The following is a 10,158-nucleotide window of genomic DNA, read 5'->3' as shown; positions in this document are numbered from 1 at the left end:
CTGCTACTAGTGGTACACTCATTAAAGTTTTATTAAAGCTCATGCCCTTTCCAGGTTCTTTGTCTGTTCTAATGTGTTCTTCCTAGACCAGCCTGCTTCCCCCGCTCCCCCTTTTTCTTTTTTAAATTACAGGCTATTCTAAGGCTTGGGACACACAGACACACAACCCCTACCCCCGCTCCAAACAAACATTACCTACTTCTGTTTTCTTGGTTGTGCTTTATGCTTTCTCGTATTTTATCCTTGTGTTCAGCCATTTTTCCTTTTGCGTCTTCACACCTCTCTTTCCCATAAAAACACGCCCTTCATGCACTCCTCTTATGGTGCCTTTGCTTCATATGCAGCATTTATTCTGTGTTTGGCATCCAATTCCCAAACGTACAACTCTATGGGGACCTCCCATCTCCTCTATCCCAGTTCTGCTGGGGCTTCTGTAGCTTCTCTTGCTATTTTCCCCTCCCGAGACCCTCTTGGAGGCAGCAAAGCCATGTCTGCTTCATTCCCGGATGCTTTACACGCATCTGGGCTCTCTCTCACAATGGAGACTGCGAAAGCTGCTGGAAGGGAGAAAGAGTGAATGTGAGGAGCAGCCTTTGCCCTCTGATTTTCTAGATTTCCCTATGGCCGCCAGTAAAGGCATAACCAGTCTGCCATGTATTCTTGATGGCCTGTCACACACTGTGAAGGGTGGATCCAGCTTCCCACCAGACCAGAGCCACCAATTATACATAACGAGGGGCAACATTTCAAATGACGGGTCTTTATCTATTGTACTTGGTAGAGCCACTCCGTCACCACTGACAGCACTACCAAACCCAGCCAGGAAAGCAGACACCCTTCTGCGCTGTGACAGAAACTGCCTCTCCTTGCCAAAGGCATCCTCAGCGCTCACGGGCAGAAATATTCCTCCATCAAGAAAAACGCACAAATCTCACCTATGGGTAAGTTAGCTAAATTTCTAGTGGGTGCACATAGTTTCCTGTGAGATTCACTAATAATGATTTTTTTTTTTTTGAGAATTCAACTTTATTTATTTATTTCCACTGCCAGTTCAGCTTTTTAAATAGCAAAACCACCAGCTGCTTTGCTTGTAAGTGGAATACTGCTGCAGTTTGCGTTCCAGCTGCCTGGCCTCATTTAAGTCAAAATTAGAGCAGTCGGTGCTGTCAAACATTATGTTAAGCGAGAGAACTCTCTATCCCCATGAAGTTTTAACTCCCACAGTTCTGCACATGAATAGTTAGCATCAGCCATCCTTCATCCTTCATCTCAGCCGAGTGGGGTCACCACCATGTTTGGTCACAGGAGGCTCAGTAAACTGTGAAGAATTCAGCTCAGCTCCTCAGAGACCTTGGTCTGATAATGAGGGAGCACTGAGCCTGCGATGGGAGACAGGAAAACTTGGTGCACATCTGTGACTGGCCAGCTATGGACTCCAGGCTGGAGCTGCTTCAGCTGCTGCCTGCAGTATCAGTATCGAGGGAGCTGCAGCAGGAGTCCCGCCCCAGAGGCTATAGCAACTGGGTGCTGCCGAGAGGGAAAATTCCTCCGCAGAGGAAGGCTTGTTGTCTGTAGGCGAGAAGTGGAAGCCTCAAGCCTCCTGCCCTCAAGCCTCAGTAAGTTAGTGTCACTCCCACAGCTTCCTGTACGGAGACCCGCCAAGATTTTTATGGCTGTGCACAATGGTAAGGAGGCACTCTTTCATATTTGCAATTCATCACAGGCTCCACAAGCAGTGCCTGGAAACGGATTTGAAATTCACTCCGTTGCATTCCACAGTTTCTCTGGCAATTTAAATTGATTTGAAACAGCACAGAGGAAGAGATCAGATAACTGACATGGCTGTGCTCAAAGTTCTGCATAGGAACCAAGAACTTACTGCTGAAGGCTGTTCCTAACAGTTTCTGTGCTGTTATTGTGATCAGACAAATAAAACCAGGATGGAATGTTTAGCGAAGCGCCCTTGAGTGCTGTATACATAACGGCTAATAGCAGACAAATGACATAAAGGACATAGGGCTGTGAATCAGAGATGCTAGTGGCCTCAGCTTGGTGAGGGCAGAGAAGCCATCGTTTTAATGAAGCATGTTTGCGCAGCACTAGCCAGCAAACGAGGAAGTGACTAAGATATGACAGTGTGTCCAAGTATTTTGTTGTTGTTGCTGTTCTAAAGAAGAAAGCAAAAAAACATGACCAAAAACCCACTAAACCAGACAAACCCAAACCAACACAACCTTTTCTTCTCCCTTATGAATTCTTGGCACAGACATAAGAACCATGGAGTCCTGCCCTCAGATTAAAAAGAGGCAAATTCTAGCAAGCTGATGAGGCTAACGAGATAGCAAGATTGATAGGGATCGGACTTTTTTTTAATGGTCAGTAACACCCATATGTATCCTAACCCTACATAAAAATTTGTATTATTACTAAAGCCAGGAAGGACAGCATTTCTTGTGATGTGGGTCTTAGACCCACTGTGTCACAAGACACCTATGTTTGGGATTGGACCATCCAACTATTTACCCTTTCTTCTGAACTGTTGATACCGGCGCCTTTCAGAGAAAGGCGTTTCTGGCTATGACCTCACAGAACAATCCCAGCCAGCAGCAGCTTTCACTGTTTAACTTCTAATGGCCACAGAAAAGCATAGGGGAGTCTCCCAGACAAATTAGTATCTAAACTGTAAAGTCAGGCGTGATCCTTTGTGTTAACATCGCTGTGTACTTCTCAGATCTAAATCAGCAACAAGAATTCCTGCTTACTTCAGCAAATGCAAAGTGTTTCCAAATACCCTCCTAGGATGCTTAATGCTCCAAAACAGACACTCTTCAGATTTGTTTTTTATTAGAATACCATTTGAGGTGAGCACCTTATAGCATTCCTGAAATGATACCTATAATTAGCCTCTAGCCTCAAAATGGGAACTGGAAATGCTTTGATAAATGAATTGTAGAAGCCAGCCAGCTAGTTTCACTGTGACTTGTGGAAACACATCTGTATCCTGTGCTGACATGCTATTTTGTTTTGCTGCAAACCACACAAGTCTGTGTCTAGAGAGAACAACGTATTAGTCATCGCCAGTGTCCTTACGCAGCCTCTTTACAACCCTCGCTGCCTGGACCTGCAGGCGCGCACTCTCGCCGTCTCCAGCTCTCCGTTTATCTGTTACCAACTGTTGTTGGTAACATCTCCATTGAGATTACCTGTCAGATTCCAGTCCCTGCATTTACACACCAACCCTGTTTATCATCTGCGCTGGCTGAACCATTCATCAGTAAAAAAGAGGGCTCAGTAAGAGACCGCACGAGCCTGGGAACCATCGCAGAAAGTCACAGTCCTTGGGAGGCTAGAAAGCAGAAGGTGGTTTGGAACATCATGGCGTGTTTGTGCAGGACACCCGACTACACTGTGTCTGCTTTGTTTTGGATTTGCCCAGTGTGTTGTTGCATGTTTGTAGACTGGCTCATGTCAGGGTGGCCAAGACTCCAGTTCTTGGTGGATGTCTACAATAATATGTGCCTAGTCCATGTTGCAGACAAGGGCATCTCCTCCAAAGAAGCAAGACCTCACACAACCCACGTTCCTTGATAATCTGCACAACCCTGAAAACAGAGGTAGAACGGAGGTGGGCAATGGACGGGCAGCAGTGGCAGAAGTTGAATAACCAGAGAAGAAAAGTCTCTAGGGTAAACCTTCCCTCATTTCTGCTAGGTTTGTTTTGCTTTAATCAGCTGTGAGTTAATTAAAACTCAACACTATGGCTACATGGTAAGCGCATGCCTTCTCCTAAAGAAGTTGTAATAAGGGAGCAGGGAATAAGTCACAGAGCAAATCAAAGGGACGGTCAGGGAGAACCAAAGCCTCTGCCACTGCTCAGTGCTTTTACCACCACTTCTTACTTGCCTTATTGCATCACGCCTGCAGTAAAAAGAGGAGCCCTGGGGGGCACGTTGGTTGGCCTCAACAAATCTTGAAAAGATGCTAGGATGAATGACAGGGTAGTGGGATGGGATACCACAACAAATGTACAAGCACCTAAAAAGTAACACAGCGCTAAAAAGCGGCTAACATGAGTTTTTCAAGAAGAATCAGGGACATAACATTCTAATTCCTTTAAGAGGATAAATGGATCCGTGAAGAAGAAGGGTGGAGGGGGTGGGCTGTGTCTCCACCTTTTTAAGAGCCATAACCCTGTTCCATGCAACCTTTCTATCAGCAAACAAGGGAAGTGTTGTCTTGCTGTAATTGCCATAAGGTGGGTGCATGTCTGAGTGCATAAAACTGCACTGAGAGTCCAATTATCAGTAGCGGCTCTCAAACAAGACAGATATTTGAACAGTACTACCACGGGGGTCATCCCTGGGCTTTAGCCTATTTATTATTTTCATTAAAAATTTGCTTGACAAAGAGAGTTCAGATACAAAATCTGCATGCGGTATGGTGGGGGTGGAAGAAGGGCATCACCAGTCCTTTGGAGATCAGATTTAAAGTTATGAACATAAATGGGCAACAGGCCTAACGCTAACGTGATAAAATCTTGTAAGAACAAAAGTAAAATATTGCCTCTCAGCAAGAGGATACAAGGGAAAAAGCGTTGCTCAGAGAAGCCTCCCTCAAAGCGGCTGGCACACTGGCTCCCATGGGGAAAGGACTATGCTCCTCCGTACAGCCTGTGGCTCCATCTGCCTGTGACACCTCCAGACAACCCCAAGTCCTTATGAAAGGCATGTCCTGCCAGTAAGGATCCAATATGTTCTCTCCAAGCCTTTTCAACGTTCAACATCTAAAAACGTTACGGATCAGAAATAAAACCAAACAAACACACTCCCTCCAAACAAGAACCAGGCAGTATTGTTTAGTCACCTCCCCGTATGATCAGTTAATACTTCATTGCATTTCTTGGGCTTGGCCCGGAGTTGGGCACTGAGAATGAAGTGGTTCAGGAGTTAGATCCCGCCTGCTGATCATCTGGCCAAGCAACAACAGTCAACTTGACTCCTTTATGTCATAGCCAGGACAAGAAGAAACAAACAAAACCTTCCAAACGTTTGCTATTCCAGCAAGCAACTGTGGACTATCAGGGTCTCCTCTGACCCAACTACGTCTTTGTTCTCTGGATATATATTCAGGTGTGAACAGCTTTAAAACAAAATACTTTGCATTCATCCTTAATCAATGAAAAGCCACGTGTGGGAGTCTAGACTCTGTCCCAGCACTGGGAAGCCCTTTGTTTCAGAAGGGGTTAACAGCCTACAGAGCTAAGCTTAGGAGCAACTGTCAGGAATAATTAGAAACATGGATGCACATTCTCCTGATGATTTGGCAGAAGTTAATGTGATATGTCCCTTGTCTGGAAACTTGAAAGGTGTCCCACAGAAGTCTTTTCCTTCCAAAAGCCAGTGAAGTCTGTGATGCAGTTCTACAAGGAAAGCTACGCGATCACAAAGATCATTACGCAGGTACGGGAGAAGGTCCCATACTCTAACTGCTCCACTAAGCCTGGGGGGTGCTCCCACACATACCAACATCCAGGAGACAACAGCTGGATAAGGTGCGGCCTGGCTGCCCCAGAGATCTGCTGGGTGCCAGAGGCAGCAGAGGACTGTCTCCAGCTCCTCTCCACAGAGGCAGGGCTGCCCCGGGGAGCTGAGAGGCCAGAACATTTTCTGCTGCAGGCTTCCTCCCTGGCCCGCTGGCACCGGCAGTGGGGTCCAAGTTGCAGGGTGAAGCTGCTGTACACCAGTGTGCTGAGCACCTCGTCCTGCTAGTCCCCAGCAGGGCACGGCCGCTGTGCCCGCCCTAACTCAGCAGGCACCAGGCCTGACCAGGATCTGAGCTCCCATGCTGACTTGCTGCCACCAGCACAGGACGGTACATGTTGAACAGAAAGAAGGAGAATTTTACCAGCAGCACACATCCAGTCCTGGGCTGATACCCTCTCGCATCCTCTCGAGGTGAGAGGAAAATCCTGCACCTCAAAAGCGTGCATTGACAAGAGAGGATAAACGACCACTCACAGTTAAAAATTTGAGCTGCAATCCATACTGAAATACTCAAGCAAAACCACAGATAACAGGCAGAGCTACACCATAAAAAGTTCTCTACAGGGGTGACTACATCTTGCTGCACATAGTTATCTGCTTAGATCAGCAACATCTGACGCTCCTGATCCATGGTGGGTGTCTGCAGGCTTGAGCCACAAGCAGTAGACGATTCAAAAGCAAGTTCTTCCTTTGTTTCAGCTATCCTATTTTACACATTAATTGCATCATGTGATCAAAGCCAGACTTTTTGTCGCTGAAGAAACCAGCGTAGTTTTGTTACTACATTTCATATTCCAAGCTACCGAAGGGTTTAATAGCAGATAGCGTTTTGCCAATCTTCAGAGACCCAGAGTCCAATTTAAGCGCGCCCTCACACAGAAAAGTACGAGTCGAGCCAAGCTTTCACAAAACTACAAGCAAACTAGGTCTGGATTTCTTCGTCAACCATCCAGCACTCTGCAGAAATCCAGGCGAAGATGTGCCTGCCCTACTGCTGAATTCACCATTTTTTTCTTCCACATAACACCCACAGAATGCTCTTTATTATTCTAGTGAGAACATTCCACATCTTTGAAAGAGTCTTGATTTTGAGGACACTCTTTGTAGTGTTATCTTTGCTTTTGCAGCACTTGTTACTTCTGTTGGGCTTTGTGTAAATTAATTCGAGTTTACATGAGAATACTTGCTCTCAGTCAAGGACAGACAGAAACCTCAACATAAAATCACCCTCTAGTCCCACAGAAAGAACTATCTGCCAATATTGTGCCGGGCCAACTGTTGGGACACTGGGGTACAGAAGAAAAACAAGCAAATTAGGACTGAAGTGAGCTCACAAGGAAAGTATTCTGCCCTGAGGGATGTTTACCTTCTAAATGTGGCTTACAGGCTCTTTTACAAATACTGCTCAGACTCGGCAAGACAGAGGGGCAGTGAGATTTTTCGCAGCAACAACAATTTCACTTTTGTGGACGCACAAGTCTCTGTTGTTAAAACATGCATTCAAACATATAGCTCATCTGCAATTTATCAGCATGCACGTGTAACAGAGAGGTACAGAAAACCCGAGATTAGCAGCCCCTTCTCTCTCTTGCACACTTTGGTTTGTTTTTTCTGGTTTTGAATAAATTCTAAGTTTATGTTTACAACCCATATGGTTAAAATTAGCACAGCATCAAGAACCATTTCAGTCGCCCAGTTCAGCGAAAATACATGTGCCAGCAACTAAAGGAGTCTGTATTGTTTACAGTACAGTGGCTAAAAAAATCAAAAAGTAGTAATAATCACAGGTAAAAAGTCTACATGGCAGCTATCTTACGGATATCTTTTTATGAACAACTTTGCAGTATGCTTCTGAGCTGCTAAGGTGATTGGAGGCGGGGGGTGTGTGTGGGGGGTTGTTTTGCTTTAAGACCCAAATACTCAATGTCTTGAATTCTGCTGGCGAAGTGAACACCTCCTTTCCAAACTGGTACAAAGACTATCACTATAAACACAGACTACACATTTTCACCTTCTCCCAACACACAGAACTGCATTTCTTACCTATTTGGTCCTCAGGAATCAGCGATTCGATTGGGGGATCAAGTTCAGAGCTTTGGGCCAAATAGTTCTTGACTTGGGTCATGAACTGCCGAATCGTTTGCAGCATATCAGTGCTCGAAACGTGGCACTCCTTGTTTTCCTGCAGAAAGCTGACATAGTCCTGCACTAGGCAACCGAAGTAAGTGCGTTTGTCCCGGGACATCTCTGCAATTTTCTTAATCATCCTCTTCTCAGGGGTCATGAAGGAACTGAAAACTCCACTGACTTTTCGCAGCTGAGATTTCACAATCTTGGGGAGAACAAACGAACTGTTTCTTTTCTTCTTGGGCTTCAAAGGGGGTGCCATGCTCTCTTGGTCGCTTTCCCCCTCAAAATCCTCCAGGCTGCTGTTCGTATCCCCCTCATAGCTGAACAGTGGCATGCTCCGATCGAAGTCCAGCGAGTCAGACGAGGAGGTGGAAATGCTCATGTCGCTCAGTCTCTGCCTGCCTCCATTCCAGGATATGTGTGACTCAGAGCTGGTAGCCACCGGCTTTTTGGCAGCTGCTGGAGCCAGCTCAGGCGGTGTTTCACCTGGAACGCCAGCAGCTTCAGGCACACCCACCGAGCTGCAGCCAGGGCGAATGACAGCCGTGGTCTTTGAGCTACCTTCCAGCTCTGAGCAAGCAGCCTGCTTCTTCAGCCGAGGGGGCGGAATGGGGGTGGGTTTATTCTGCAGCAAATCCAAGCCTCTCTCTCTCTTATGGTTGACTCTTTCTGGCATGCTCGCCTGCTTTACCGTCCTGCAAAGCTGTGGACTCGTAAGAATGCTATTAATAGAAGGAGGTGGCGGCCGGGGTGGGGGAGAGCGAGGCCTCGTTGTGCCATTCACTTCTGGAGTTCTCGGGCTCTGCCTCTTCGGACTTCCACTGACATCCTGGCTGTGTACTTTTAAGAAGAGAGGATTAATGAAGCACAGCGCTCCGTTGGTCTGGCTGCACTCCAGCTCCGAAGGCGTTCTGGTTCGTATAGAATGCACTCCATTTATAAGGCAGAGCTGACGCGAGTCTTTACAAGTGCTGTCCAAAGGCACAGGCCTACGGAGAGGTGAAGGATCTGGGGGGCTGCTGTTAGCCAGGGAGCTCCAAAAGTCTGAAAATCACATTGCATTAATGTAAGAATGCAAAACAGCATAGCATGCAGATAGCTGTCAGAACATTCAGCTCAACATCACCAGTTTCAACTATTAAGAAATTTAGGTGAGCTTTTATTAATTCGGGGCGGGGGGTGGAGGGGTGGGGAAGAGTTCTGAGCTAACTCTTAAAGCACCACCACACATAACTGCATGATATGCTCCAGGGGCTGCACTTTCTCATTTATAAATATCATGACCAAAGCATAGCTTCAAATTAGCCCTCTGAACTAAGCTTAAAAATGAACTAAGAATTAAAGAAAGGAATGGGAACTATACACAGTAATTCTTACCAACTTGAGACTGAAGTGAACATAAACTACTTACTAGCATGTCACTCAGGGAAAATAAGCCTAGGATCTCAGCTGGTATTACTAAGCTTGGTCCATTAAAGACAAGGGTTATGTTGATTTACACTAGCTGATGGCCACTTAGGGCAACTCAACAAAAATTCTGGTCTGGTTTCTTTTGATAGCCAACAAATGAAACCACTCATGAAAAGAGCTCCCATTTTGCTGCGGTGGGTGCACACATAACATTTAGCAATCCAAATGCTCACGTCTCTGAAGAGTGCTGGCCTGCAGCCCTGCCCTTTCCAATGGTAACCCAGTTTGCCTGCGGTTTCAGACAGCGGCATGTAAACAGACCAAATGCACAGTCCCACACTAGCAGCATGGAAAACCTGTGCTAAACCAGCAAGTTTCAGCAGCAGCCTCCACACCCGTCCCAGCAAAGTGTCAGCGTGTTTGTAGAATTGAGTCAACAGTAAAGCCCATCAGCTCCTGAAAGTATGAAGATGGGAGCCAGACAAGCTCTTGAAGACAGCAATCAGACTGAAATAAGGGAGGAATACCAGAGGAGGGAGATTTTGCTAAAATTTGCCAATCTGCCCCTTTTCCTGCAGTGTCCAGATGCCTCATTTGGGCTGTTGAGCAATGACACCTCAGCCCAACTACACCAATGCCAAGCACTCCACAGCAGGGTCCATGCCCAACAGCTCTGTCTTGCCTATGGGGCAGAGGACAGGAAATGGCCCATGGGGACAGGCCACTGCCAGAGAATATATATAGGCATAGACATATTTCTCTACATAGTCATGCAATGCTGCTGCTTTTTTCCAGCTCCTTCACATCCTGCATGCAGATCCCTCAGCAGACTGGCCAGTGTACCTGGCACATGGGCTGTTGCAAACACGGATGATGTAAGCACCGCCGGAGATGAAACACAAGATAGACTGAGAGGGCATCTTACGTTCAGGAAGTGACACCTTACAGGTTGGCAACAGCTTTGCAACCTTTACCACCAGTTCTTCCTGAAGCGCTTTGCTGGGCTACGTGCTGATGACCTGCCTTGAGCAGTTCTCTCTCTGAGAGTAGAGCTCTGACAGGAGCTACAACCCTC

The 10,158-nt window shown here is 46.5% G+C and overlaps 1 protein-coding gene across 1 annotated transcript in view; it reads right to left on the bottom strand.

Moving 5' to 3' along the window:
• The window catches only part of RIN2 (Ras and Rab interactor 2), a gene marked incomplete at its 5' end in the record, with an annotated part of 18,742 nt that extends 10,025 nt beyond the window's left edge, over positions 1 to 8,717 (bottom strand). Inside the window, one exon of the mRNA XM_010138050.1 lies at positions 7,587 to 8,717. Coding sequence (XP_010136352.1) covers positions 7,587 to 8,717 — 1,131 coding nt within the window. The remainder of the gene's footprint in view (positions 1 to 7,586) is intronic.
• Between the last annotated feature and the right edge of the window lie 1,441 nt (positions 8,718 to 10,158).

Source organism: Buceros rhinoceros, unplaced genomic scaffold, assembly GCF_000710305.1.
Source record: "Buceros rhinoceros silvestris isolate BGI_N320 unplaced genomic scaffold, ASM71030v1 scaffold22710, whole genome shotgun sequence".
In the NCBI taxonomy this organism is placed as follows: Eukaryota; Metazoa; Chordata; class Aves; order Bucerotiformes; family Bucerotidae; genus Buceros; species Buceros rhinoceros.
This window is presented reverse-complemented; position numbering and strand designations above follow the sequence as displayed.